At 45.7% G+C, this 14122-nt stretch overlaps 1 protein-coding gene across 1 annotated transcript in view; it reads left to right on the top strand.

Moving 5' to 3' along the window:
- Positions 1 to 8102, top strand: part of LOC103676636 (protein FAM71F1) — a 12233-nt gene extending 4131 nt beyond the window's left edge. Inside the window, exons 4-7 of the mRNA XM_040644592.1 lie at positions 1815 to 1936; positions 4672 to 4715; positions 6654 to 6823; positions 7601 to 8102. Coding sequence (XP_040500526.1) covers positions 1815 to 1936; positions 4672 to 4715; positions 6654 to 6823 — 336 coding nt within the window. The 3' untranslated portion in view covers positions 7601 to 8102. The remainder of the gene's footprint in view (positions 1 to 1814; positions 1937 to 4671; positions 4716 to 6653; positions 6824 to 7600) is intronic.
- Positions 8103 to 14122: the final 6020 nt, after the last annotated feature.

Below are 14122 nucleotides of genomic sequence, written 5' to 3'. Positions count from 1 at the left end.
AAAAAAAAAAAAAAAGGACTTGATCCCAGGACCCTGGGATCATGACCTGAACCGAAGGCAGATGCTGAACCAACTGAGCCACCTGGGAGCCCCTAGATTTAACTTTTAAAGAAACTGAGAAACTATTTTCCAAAGTGGCTACACCATTTTACATTCCCATCGGCAATGCATGAGGGTTTCAGTTTCTCCATATCTTCACTGAACTTGTGTTTCTGCAATAAAAATTCCACCCGGTCATGGCATATATAATCCTTTCTATATGTTACTGGATTCAGTTTGTTAGCATTTTGTTAAGGAGTTTTGCGTCTATGTTCATTAGTGATATTGGCCTGTAGTTTTCTTCAGAAATCTTTGTGGTATTCTGGCTTTGGTCTTGGAGTAGTAGTACTAGCCTCATTGACTGAAATGGGAAGTGTTCCCTCCTCCTCTGTTTTCTGAGTTTCTGAAGAATTGGTATTACCACATCTTTAAATGTTTGATAGAATTCACCTGGGCATTTTTGCTCCAGGCCTTAAGATGTGACATCAGACCAATTTGAGCTGTAAAGTAAACTCCATGAAGGCAGGGGGTTTCCCCCATCTTCTTAGCTATTATATCCCTAGTGCCTGGTACATAGCTGACATTCAATAAACAGTGAATGAATGAATGAATGAATGAATGAATGAATGAATTAGTGAATGAATGAATATGAGCTGCATGCACAGTTGGAGTACCTATGGGGGTATCACAGGCAACAGGAAAGAAAACAATTTTACCCAACTGTAAAAAGCAGCTCAATACAGGATTTTTCTTAGGGAGATTAAATTTTTTTAAAGATACTATTTACTTATTTGAGAGAGAGAGAGAGAGATAGCCAGCATGAGGGGCAGAGGGAGAGGGAGAAGCAAACTCCCCACTGAGCAGGGAGACCGACGTGGGGCTCAATCCCAGGACCCTGGGGTCATGACCTGAACTGAAGGCAGACACTCAACTGACTAAGCCACCCAGGAGCCCCGAGAAATTAATTTTTTTAAGGATCTATTAAATTCCTACGACAGATATTTGATCCCCCTACATGTATTTTTTTTTAAGATTTTATTTATTTATTTGACAGCGAGAGACAGTGAGAGAGGGAGCACAAGCAGGGGGAGTTGGAGAGGGAGAAGCAGGCTCCTCGCCGAGCAGGAAGCCCGATGTGGGGCTCCATCCCAGGACGTTGGGATCATGACCTGAGCCGAAGGCAGACCCTTAACGACTGAGCCACCCAGGCGCCCCATCCCCCTACATTTAAATATAAAACCAAGTAGCAGAAGCTTTATTAAACTTTATAGGAATAAGCTATTCAGGAACATATGAAGGTATGTTAATAAGAATAGATTATCTACTAAATTATGTCTCAAGTTTTCAATGACAGTATTATCTTTTAGGCGCTAAGGGATATTTATAACAATACAGGGGCTATAAACAAACAGATATGGGGGCGCCTGGGTGGCATAGCGGTTAAGCGTCTGCCTTCGGCTCAGGGCGTGATCCCGGCGTTATGGGATCGAGCCCCACATCAGGCTCCTCCGCTAGGAGCCTGCTTCTTCTTCTCCCACTCCCCCTGCTTGTGTCCCCTCTCTTGCTGGCTGTCTCTATCTCTGTCGAATAAATAAATAAAATCTTTAAAAAAAACCAAAACAGATATGGCCTCAGAATGGCCTCTCTGAGCAGCTGACACAGCAGCCCAGAGGAACAGTTCGAGTTTCAGCATTTTCAGGTCTGGACCGTGATTAGGAAAACGCAGAGACCCTAGGGCCTTAACCACCTGGCTTTGCTTGTTTTTCTCCATCTAGTCGGTACAGAAGAAACTGCAAGCCTCCCAGCCCAGCGAGAGCCTCATGCAGCTGATGGCCAAGGGGGAGAGTGAGGCGCTCTCTCAGATTTTTGCCGACTTGCACCAGCACAACGCGTTCAGGTACATGCCTTAAATCAGGCCAGCCTGACGTCCCTGCTGCAGCCCAGATGGTCTGGCCCATAAGATCCAGAAAGCAAGTCACTTGGAAAAGGTGCAGAGGGGGAGCATGAAAGTCTGCCACTCAGTATCCAGGTTTTATGCTCCACTCCGAGCAGCCTCCCCGGTTCCCTTTGCCTTAGCCTCCTCCACGCAGCAAGCACGCTGGGCTTGACTCCAGAGGTGGAATGCTATAAGAAATCAAAAGTAACTCTTCGATAAGAATAAGTTAGTAGCACAGGTGGGAAAGGAAACCTAATTTCTAATCCTGTTCCTAGTTCTTACAGAGAAATAACTATAAAACGTTGTCTACTCATTGAGTTCATTTACCTATTCACCTGGCCTCTGCTCGGACTTCAGGTAGCTTCTGCGATAGCTGTCTAAATGAATAAATGTTCTGGAAAGCTCCATTGTACAGGTCCATCTTCTCCATGCCTGAGAAAATGTCCCCGTATGTGCAGATGACTTCGGGTTGACAGGTATTGAGAGCACTTAGACCACAGGGCACCACGACCAGAGCGCAAAGATAATGTGGGAATCGGGGTCCTGGCATTCTTGATTTATGGTTTAAAAGAAAAGGGAGGACAGAAATAAGTTAGTAAGTGTCACCGGAAGAGAAAATACAGGTGTTAGAAAGAAGAAGGTTTTTGCCACAATAGGGACCAGCAACGCAGACAGAAGAAAGAAAGAAAGAAAGAAAGAAAGAAAGAAAGAAAGAAAGAAAGAGAGGGAGGGAGGGAGGAAGGAAAGGAAAGAAAAAAAAAGAAAAGGAAAAAAAGAGGGGCGCCTGGGTGGCACAGCGGTTGAGCGTCTGCCTTCGGCTCAGGGCGTGATTCCGGCGTTCTGGGATCGAGCCCCACATCAGGCTCCTCTGCTATGAGCCTGCTTCTTCCTCTCCCACTCCCCCTGCTTGTGTTCCCTCTCTTGCTGGCTGCCTCTATCTCTGTCAAATAAATAAATAAAATCTTTAAAAAAAAAAAAAAAGGAAAGGAAAAGAAGAAAGGCTTTTCCCCAGTGCTGGTATTAAACCAGTAGAGTTGGAGGGGGCAATCTCTTAATAGTGGTTCAGAGCTCACACAGCCCTGGGCCCAAGTCACTGTTCTGACCATAAGCCCTTGGGCACATTGCTTCACTTTTCTAGTCATAAGTGTTCAGATCTGCAAAATGGAAGTCATGGTAATGCCAACCTCATCCAGATATCGCAAGATTAAATGAGCTCATACACATTAGTACTTGGCATGCTCCTCGGCGGATTTAGAGGCAGACGTAAGGAAATCCTCAACAAATATTAACTTGTATTATTAATTCAAACATGAGCTGGAAGTAGAAAAGTATTCACACAAGAAAAATACTTGTTAGTTGCCCATTGCCTAAGAGTTTACACTGGAGGTTGTCACTCCGTGTGTGTGTGTGTGTGTGTGTGTGTGTGTGTGTGTGTATCAGAGATTTGTAGTTAAGAAATTTCTGGATAAGATGTCACATTGCTGAGCTGGAGACCCCTGGACTCTAATAGAGCAAGAGATATTGAAGCAACTTATTGACCATCTCAAAATCTTAAATCGTGGATTTTTTTTTTATTACTGTTAGAAGGATAGCTTCTGTTTATATTCATGGCCACCATTCAGTCACCTGGCCACGACCAGCTACAAGGGAGCTGGGAAATACACTCATCATTGTGCATAGCCATGTGCCCAATGCACAATTAGATGCTCTGCCTACGAGGGAGCAGGGAAGAAGGGAGACTGGAGGCCTGTTGGTAATCTCTGGCACAGGCAGCTTTTAATATTTCTGGAGGGTCAGAGGAGACTAAGACCAGAAGGAGAAATAGGCTCTAACCAGATGCAGGGTGAAGAAAGCTGTAAAGGTTGAGGGAACAAATGAGGTTTCATCCTGAGGAAGAGACTTGGTGAGTTTAGAAAAAGGGAGGGAAGGCCAGTGGGGAAATGGTGGTGATGGGAGGATGAAGGAGAAGTGGGCAGGGCTGAGCCAGGGCCTGGGGAGCCATGGGAATGAATTAAGACGTTAGCGGAGTGCGAGCCTTAGCCTCATTTTACACTGGGAAGTGACGTGATCCAATCTACATTCTGGAAAGGTCAGGCTGGCTGTTTCGGTGACAGTTGATTTGAAGGGAGGGAGCCTAGGTGTGGAGAGGCCAGCCAGTAGGCTGGGGCAACCTAATCTGGGCTGTCATGTCCCAAATGGATCAGAGGGCTGTGAGAAATAGGGGCAAATGAATTGTTGCTTCACTGTTGTCTCAGTAATTGCTTGGTACAGACATTTGGTTTCTTCTCTTTAATTTCCCAGAACGAAGCCCTGAGTGATGGTTTCTCTCCTCATTCAGGCAGGTTCTAGTCTGGTTGCAATTATATCAGTTTTCGCACAGTGGCAACAACAAGCAACTTACAGCAAATAAAATAAAAGGCTGAGACAAAGGACCAAACAGATGGAGTCACACCCACTCTTCCTCAGCAAAAGCAGCAGCATGGGCTCTGCTCCCCCCGCCCCAGTTTCTCTTCTGGTGCTTTAATATGCGGCACACCCACCCAGTGTAGCCACAGCTGGCCTTTTTCATATTTATATCTGCCTCTAAAGCTTTTGCATCAAGAAAAATATAACTAGAAACAAGATTTGAAATGAGAATTTCATGCTCTGTTCTTTTCCTTTTGACCTTCATTTCCTTGATCCTGAAATGGCTGGAGTTCCAGGAGCAGCAAAAAGACACAGACCAAAAGGGGCAGCTCAGGTAATGGAGGGCACGGGCACCCACGTCTTGGAGAACTTTCTGCCGCACAGATGTAGGAATACGTCCCCCTCCAGCTCCCCGTGCCAGCTTTCCTGTATCTGTGTTGTCCTTCCATACCTCAGTTTGAGTTTCTCTAGGCTCTTGGCCACCATACTCAAGTTGGCAAGTCTTGCCGATTTCTTTCTTTGAAATGTTTCTGATATTCTTCAGTTCTACTCCCACAGATTCTTCCCTAATCCACCTTATCACCGCATGCCTGGCTGGCTACAGTAATCTGCCACTAGTTCATTCATTCATTTACTCTTTCCAGAACATGCCGTGAGCACTCGGTAAGTGCCCAACACACTCGAAGGCTTTGGAGTCACAATGAAGAAGGACACACTACCCCCTCGAGAGGGTTTATCATTTGGTAGAGTCAGATGGGGAGATCCTAAAATCGCAAAACCTCTCTTTCTAGGCAACGTTCACAGCTCATGCCTGGGGTACCTCAGGAGCACAAACACAGGGGTCCCTCTCGCCCCCCAGGAGGCTGTTCGGGAAGGCCCGGGGTCTGAGCTGAGTATCTCTGTTGTCCTTCCATACCTCAGTTTGAGTTTCTCTAGGCTCTTGGCCACCATACTCAAGTTAGCAGGGTACTCCGATTTCTCAACAAAAGCCAAAAATCTGGATTTTTATGTGACGTACCCCCTGCCACATAAAAACTAAAACATAGTCTCGGCTGATACTCAGTGGGCAAACAAAACATACCCGCGGGCCAAATTCAGCCTAGAGGCTGCCAGGTCATTCAGCCCCTGTTCTAAATGGTGAGTAGAGCTGAGCCTGGCCCATGTTTTCCCAAGCCTGAGAATGCTTTCTCATGTCACGTGACCGATAAGACAGTGATGAGGCATTCATGTTTTCACACATACATTCAATCACACACATACTCAGAACATACCCCATGAGATTATGGTTGAAGGAGACAGAAAGAATAAGTCACACTAATTTCTAGGACTTGAGAAAACAGCTGGAATTTCAGAGTCACAAGGTACGTGGTGTCATGGGAACCACCACGCCCAAGCTGTCCTGAGGCTGATGTCAATGAATGTCCTCAGGACCCTTCACTTTCCTTGGAACTGAAGGAACCGTTTTTTCCTCTTCCGTCCATTGAGTGTACCCTTTGAGTTTGGAAGGACAGTTATACCCCAGCCTCTGGGAACTTCTGGATGAAAAGGAAGAGAGAGCGACTTTTGGAAAAACCAGTGTCCCAAGGCTTACCTGTGTGGCTGAACCTTTCAGCTCCCCCACCAGTGGGTAGCGTGGCCTATCACAGTGCTTTCCAAACCATAATGTGCAAGCAGTCCCCTGCGGATCTTGTTAAAATGGAGATTTTGAGTCCGTTGGTCTGGATACATCCAAGATTGTGCGTTTCTAACATGCTCCCAGGTAATGCCAAAGCTGTTGGGCTGCAAGCCACCTTTTGAGTAGCTGAAGCCAAATGGACCAAGAACAGACCCTGGCTTAAGGCCATCTGGGTTCTAGGCCATGGCCAGTTCAGCTAGCTGAATTTGCTCGGGAAATTCACTCAGTGATCCTCTCCAAGTCATGCTGGTTCTCTCCTTTTACTGGCACTGCAAACGTTATAATAGTTCAAACGTTATAATGGTTAAAACATGGGCTCTATTGCCCAACTGCCTGGCTTTGAATTCTGGCTCTGACTCCTCATTAGGTGACCACGGGTAAGTGACTTAACCTCGCTGGGCCTCAGAATCCTAGTAAAATGGGGACTACAGCAGCACGGACCTCTCAGGCTCCTTGTGAGGATTAAAAGAGCATTAAGGCATGTGATTGTTTGGAACCATGCCTGGCTCACAGTAAGCACCCACAGTGTTGGCCATGACCTGTGAGACCGCTCTGTGAATTAAAGTTACAAACAAATGCATTCCCTTTCTGCCCTAGAGAAGGATACTCGCAGCGAAGACGGCATCCCTTGCACCCGCGACCTCAGTTGGAGAGATTCGCTCACTTACGGAGAGTGGGAAAGAGAGAACCCTTCTGGGCCGCAGCCCCTTTCACTCCTCAGCACCCTGGCAGCCTCCACTGGGCCACAGCTGGCTCCACTCATATAGGTACTGTGATGGGAATAATCTGACCGCCTTCATGGGACAGCCCTGGCGTTCAGTCTCAGGCCTGGGTTCAGATCCTAGGGTCCTGGGGGTGATTCCAGGAGGCTGTGGGTGGGAGTGGGGGGTGCCAGCCAAGGCCACCTAAATTCTCTTTGTTCCCGCCCTATTCTTCTCTACCTCCAACTGGGTTGAGTGAAACCCTAAATGTGGCAGCTCCAGAGCCCCTAGAGGCGTCTGGGAGTTCTTGCCAGTGGCCCTGAAGGGATAGAGACCCAGACAACACTGTTTTGGCTAGACCTGCTTTCTCCCTGCCGTGTGGGAGGGTCTGCCACCTCCGCTGAGTGCCTCTGGACTCTTTGAGGGAGTGGGAAGCTGGCTCTCCCTTTGCCTTTCCAGAGCTCTTGGGGAGCCCCGACCTTCTGTTGCAAAGAGTGAAAATGGACTAGGCCAGAAAGTGTGGGGTGGGGGTGATACTTTTTTGGAGCCCAGCCCTTATCTTTCCATGTGCCAAAGGCTCATCCACACATCTATATATTCATTTGGCAAATATGCATTAAGTACTTCCTATGTGCCTCTGTCTGACCAGAGAGAGATCCCTAAAGAAGGTAGGAGTGGTTTGTGTATTCTCGTCAAATAATGTTAATAAACCACTACCTCTTACAAGATACCTGTTATTAATAGTTGACAATTAAAAAATTACCTTAAGAATCTATGTGTCCACAGAAAAGCGTTTTAGGCAAGCTGTGTCTCATTGGACACTTTTCTCTCCTACGCTAACAGGAAATTCTGTTTGAACCGCCCTTTTGAGCTGGGGACAATCTATGCAACCCTCACCAACGCCACTCTGCAGCATTCAGCTTTCTGAGGGACTCAGTCTGGATGTGGGGGAGGAGAAATCTACAACTAAGGAAAAAATAGAATCATCTCATGCTGATAGCATAGCCTTTCCTTGGAGAACCATTTGGGAGCATGGCTCCGGGTAAGAAGCATTATTCCACCATCATCACTCCACTACGTAAACTCCAGGTCCGCACCACCACCCATCACACCTTGCCTTCGTTACCACCACCAGGGCGGGCACAAGAAGATGTACTCTCAGAAGGGCCACGGCCAAGAGATGGAGAGAAGGAAGGAAAGGGAAGCAGGACCAGCGGAGAGGTGGAAGAGAGCAAAATGGCGGTGAAGAGGAGGTGGAGGGAGGAAATCAGAAGAGGAGAGATCTCACAGAGAGGTGGTAACAGAAGAAAAGAGAAGGGACCTGAATGAGAAGCTGAAGAGGACAAGAGAAGAAATACACCACTGAGAAATGCCTCACGAAGCTTCTATTTATCTAATTTAAAACTTGAAAGTAAGGCCATATACCCAAACAAATGTGTTTTCTTCTCTGTGCCAGTGATTCTGGTGAACTATGAGGGGCCGGAAACTAATTCCAGCCAAGGGTCTCTCCTGAAGTTTCCTTTTCTGCCAGTTTTTGTTGTAGTTATTGTTGTTGTTGTTGCTAGTCCCTCTTTTGATTCAAGCTTTGCACCTTCTTCCTTAGCACATTGCCTAACTTGGACTTGCTAGCCTGGCCCTGGTGTTTCAAATGAAGGTTTGGGTGAGAGGCTGCAGAAAGATTCCTGCAGGGGGCAGTGTTAAGACAAGGTGTGTGAGGTAGGGGGCCTTTCTCTTTTGTGGTCCAACTTTCTAAGTTGGCTGTTGTCTCAGTCCTATGGACACTGGCTCAATTTCTTTGGGCTATGACACCCCCTTTAAATGTTGACACGCCTTGTTAGTGCTTACGAAACCAATGACTCCACAGAGAGCAGGCACAGCCTCAAAACATAGGTATGTCAGAGGTTCCAGGCTCAAAGTAAAGATAAAATCAGAGGTTCACGAATTATAGATCAAGGGAGTCACCAAGGAGTGTCTATCACATGGCTCGTGGACTGGCCACTTTGTTTAAAATGCACAGTATTTCACATTCAGTAGAAAAAATAGACTGAGTATTTCAACCAACTTTCCAATTGGAAAGCTTTTTTAGATGTCTTGCTCTGATTTAAGATATCCTACGAGGGTCTTTGCCTTCACTGGAGCAATTGAAAGGGTTGGAGGACTAAAAAGTAAGCTACTGGATCACCATCACTCTTTCTGAGGATAAGTTTTGTCCTAATTGTTGGTGATTTCAATATCCACCTAAATGATCCTTTCCATGCCCTGTTCGCTGTTCCTTGAACTGCCGCAGCCCAGTAATCCTGCCCACTACCCTCATCAGCCAGTGACTCCTGTGATTTTATCCTAGAGTTTGTCGTTAATAACTGCACCCCACCCCATTACTCACACTCTCCAGCTCTACCACCGCCTGTCTTTCCCCGAGTCCAGTAATCCTTCGACCCACTAATCCCACAATCTATTCATTCTTCTGGGTTTTCACTGTCCCTCACTCTCCTCACGTCCTCATTTCTTCCCCTTCAGCCTAGATTCCACGATCAGTCATTATTATTACCATTCCCTTGCACGCACCCTCAACACCTTTGTGACTCTTCCACTTGAATCTGTTTGCTTGGCTAAGTTCAACTCTCCACCAACTCCATGCCTACATCATGCTGCTAAACTTGCCTGGAGAAAACCATGTGCTATACTAACCAGTATTACCTCAAAGTCATAATCTCGAGTCTCAGGAGGGTCCTCAATGTTGCCTGGAGATCATACTGTGCTCCCCTCATCTGTTTTCTCTGCCGAATGGCTAGTTCACACCTTCTCTCGCCTCAAACCCCTCGTGCCCCTTGATGACCCAGCTTCCTTTTTCACTGAGAACATCATAGCAATTGAAAGAGAACTCCAGGGTCTCTCCACCATGTCCACCACCTACCTGGAACCAGACCCATAGATCTAGTTTCTTTCCTTGTTACTATGGAAGAACTGTATCAGTTCAAAGCAAAGTCCAACTCGTCCCCTTTTGTAGAAGATCCCATCCCATCTCTTCTACTCGAGGACATTGCTCCAGTAATTCTCCCTTTTTCCTGCATCAATTTTATCCTCACTCCTAGATCCTTCCCATCAGCAACAAACTGATATTTCTCCTAAACATATTGTTATTTCTTCCATTTAAAAATAGAAGAATAAATAGAAAAGAAGAAATAGAAGAAAAAATAGAAAATAAAACAAAACTTCTCTTGGCCGCGCTACCCCTCTGCTCCAATTTTCTCCACCCCTTCAAAGTAAACTCCTTGAAAGGGTTTCCAATTTCTTGTTTCCCGTTCTCTCCTGAACACTCTGGTAGGTTTTGGCACCCACTACCCACCACACTTGATCCCCACGTTGCTCAAGCCAATGGCTAATCCATCGTCCTGTCACTGTTACCAGCATGTGACGTATGGGACTACTCCTTTCTTCTTGAAATGCTTTCTTCACTTGGCTTCTAGAACACTACAGTCTCCTGGCTCTCCTACTTCACTGACTTTTTTTCTCCGTTTCCTTTGCTGATTTATTCTCATCAACACCTTCTACCACCTCCAAATCAAAACTCATGGCTGCACATCACACATAAACCGATTACTCCCGAATTTATACCTCTAGTCCAGAACACTGTGAACTCCACAGACACATATCCAACTGCCTACTTGATGTTTCTATTTGAATATCTAATAGGCATCTCAACATGTCCAATACTAACCTTTCAATATGATCCCTCAAGACTTGCTCCTCCCAAGGTCTTCTCTATCCTAGCACATGGCAGCTCCATTTTTCTACTTTCTCAAAACTTTGGAGTCATCCTTGAATCCTCTCTTTCTCTCCACCCCATTTCCAACCCATCAGGAAATCCTTTTAAACTACTTTCAAAATATAGGCGGGATCCGACACTTCTCACTGTTTCCACTGCTACCACCCTGGACCAAGCCATCGTCTTCACGGTCAGCACCCGGATTATTGCGAAAGCCACCGAAATGGGGGCTTGTTTCTCATCTCACCCTCTCCGGTCACACATAACCCTTTTAAAATGTTAGATCACATCACTTTTCCACTCAAAACCTTCCAATGTCTTCCCATCCGTAGTAGTTAAGGTAATGCTAGCTCTGAAAGAGAGAACTCCCCATATATCAGTGGCATAAAATAACCAATAGAAATTCATTTCTCACTCAGAAAAAGTCCTGTTCAGTGAGCAGTTTTTTAACAAGAACCTGGGCTCCTTCCATCTTGTGATGTGCCATCTGCATTACATGGCTTCTAGGGCTGCCACAGAAAGATCTCGAGAGAGCTTGGAGAATGGCCCATGGCAGGTTTGTAAGGCAAATACTGGAAGTGTTAGACATCATTTCTGCTACTTTTCCTTTGCTCAGAGCTCAGCTACCCATCCACAGTATAGTCTAGCTGTGTCCACAGAAGGAAGAGGAAACCATCTGGTAAACAGCCAGGCTCTTCCATGCCTTCTCAGTCAGAGTAGAAGCAAAAGTCCTTATAATAGCCTAAAGGTCCTACATGGTGTTCCTCTGCTCCTCGCCCGCATCTCTGCTCCCTCCTCTCTGACCTCATTTTCTCTACTCTCCTCAATTACCTCAGTCCAGCCACACTGGCTCCCTGCTGCTTCTCCAACACTCCAAGCATACTTCAGGTCAGGGCCTTTCCTCTTGCTGTTTCCTTTTCCTGGAATGTTCTTCACCCGCTTCAGATGTTCACTTACATGTCATCCTCTTCACGAGCCTTCCCTGGCCACTCTAAGATTGCAACATCACTCTGGATAGTCCCAACACCCTCTTTTCTCCTTCCCTGCCTTATTTTATTCCTTGGTACCTATCATTACTTCCCATTCTATATGTTTTGCTTTTTTAACTGGACTATTGGCTACATACCAGAATATAAGCACCATGAGAGAGTTTGGTCTGTTTTGTTCATTGCTATATCCCCAATGCCTAGAACAGTGTCTGGCACATGGGAAACAATACATTTCTTTGTGGAGTAAATGTTCAGTAGCATCATATGGGAAGAGTAGGGAATGCTTGAAGAACATCAGCCTTTTGAGGTTGACGTCATGCTTGCCATAAACAGTACTTCAGTACTTCTCTGAGAGACAGAATCCAGGACTCGTGGGCTTTGGGGGCAGCTAAGGTGACACTTCTTATGTGTGTCACCCTTCAAGTTCTCTTCCTCCTCCACCTACTTTCTAACTCCAGGGCTCCCTTGAGGCTTAATGTGGTTTTCTCTCCTCAGCAAGCTTATTTGTTCTCATGGCTCCCTCAGTTGCCTCCTGGCCAATGATCCTTCTAAGTATCTCCTCCAGCCTATTGATTCCTTTTATTTTTATTTTTTTTAAGGTTTTGTTTATTTATTTGAGAAAGAGAGAAAGAATGCATGAGCAGGGGGGAGGGGCAGAGGGAGAGGGACAAGCAGGTTACCCACTGAGCAGGAAGCCGCACGCTGGGCTCCATCCCAGGACCCTGAGATCATAACCTGAGCCGAAGGCAGACACTTAACCGACTGAGCCACCCAGGAACCCCTGTTGGCTCTTCTTAGATATTCTGCCATCATCTTAGACTTTCCATGTCTTGAACTCAACTAATTTCCCTTTTCTTACACCCATTTAGTTCATTCTCCCAGTTTCCTAGGATTAAAACTTTAAATTTTTGAGTGCTCCTTCATTTCATCTAAGCAGTCACTAAGTCCAGGACTTGTTATTTCCACTTTAAACATTTCTTTTGTATATAAGAATTTTTTCCATTTTCCTTGCTCTGCCTAGGCCAAGCCCTTATCTACAGGGAATCTCAGGGTTGGAGGGCCCCATCTCTTGCAGAGTCCCACTACCTCATCTAGCTTCCTCTAGGACACTTCCGAGTTGGGTGGCTCTCCCACTAGGCCACAGATCCTTGAGGGCTGAGACCATGTCCTATTCCTTGTGGGTTTACCAGCACCTGGCACAGTGAGTGCTTGACTTCAAGGAGGCATTTCTTAAAAGTTTTTAAAATACTTCCTGATGCAGTCTATTCCATAGTTAATCCCTATTAGGAAATGTTCCTCCTAGAAAGAACCACTTTCCACTTTCAATCTCATTCTATCTCCCACATAGGCACAAGTTTAAAAAACTTGAGAGGACCCACAATTCCCACTGCCTTCAGCTCAGGCTCCTCAGATTAAGACTTTGTATTACTTAGAGAAACTTACATCTGTGCTTTTTCTTCAGCATCCCCCCCCCCTTTTATACCTCCCTCACCCCCTACCTGGCCTAAGAATTTACCTTCACCTCTCTGTCCCCCACTTGCTCTTGTTTCTGTTACTGCTGTTGTTGAATAGTTGCATTCAGAAATTCCTTAGTCCAGTCTGATTCACACCTTCTTAGGAAGACCCTTCTGGTTAGCACCAAGGGTCACTGTCACTCCTTTGTCTGAATTCCCAAAGCATTGGTTGTCAATCTCTCACTTGAGCGCTTAAAAGTTAACTTGCTTTGTATTTAAAGCTTTCATCAGCATACTACTTGTTTCAATTGGATGTTAAAGTATGAGGCTGTATGTGCTAAGAACATACTAGGTTTAAGTTCCATTTGTGTTGCAAACATACTAGTACTCATTCAGTGTTTGTTTGAATTTCATGACATGAATTTGAATAAGTGAAAAAATTTCCTGTATTCCTCTTAAATCAGGGACGTGCAATGGGCTCCACCCATTCAGTTCACTTAACATTATTGAGCATTTACTCTGAGCTGGACCACAAGGCCAGAGCCTTAGATAAAAAGATGAATAAGGCAGGGGTGCCTGGGTGGCTCAGTCAAGGGTCTGCCTTCCGCTAAGGTCATGATCCCAGGGTCCTGGAGTCGAGCCCCGCATCTGGCTCCCTGCTCAGCAGTGAGTCTCTTTCTTCCTCTCCCTCTGCCCCTCTGCCTGCTTGTGCTTCCTCTCTTTCATAAATAAATAAATAAATAAATAAATAAATAAATAAATAAATAAAATCTTAAAAAAAAAAAAAAAGAATAAGGCAATCTCTACCCTGGAGCTTAGGCTAGAGGAGGACATATGGATAAAAAGGTTTTTATAGCAAAATTTGGCCAAGTGTATTGAAGACACAAAGTGTTAGGAAGGCAAATAAAAGAGGAATTATGCCTAGTAGGGTCAGGAAAGACTTCAAAAGCTAACCGGGACTGAACCGGGACTTCTACTGGCATTCATAAAGCAGAAAATCAGGAAAACGCACGTAGTCCAGGCAGAGGAGATCACTTGATGAAGACAGACCAAAGAGATGTGAAAGGGCAGGCTGTCAGGAAACACCGAGATGGTGGTGGCCAGAGCACAAGATATGTGGGAGGGACTGGTGGGAGATAAAGCTTAAAGTTACACT

Source organism: Ursus maritimus, unplaced genomic scaffold (assembly GCF_017311325.1).
Source record: "Ursus maritimus isolate PB19 unplaced genomic scaffold, ASM1731132v1 scaffold_3, whole genome shotgun sequence".
In the NCBI taxonomy this organism is placed as follows: Eukaryota; Metazoa; Chordata; class Mammalia; order Carnivora; family Ursidae; genus Ursus; species Ursus maritimus.
Note: the sequence above shows the minus strand (reverse complement) of the source record. Positions and strands in the feature narration are given on the sequence as shown.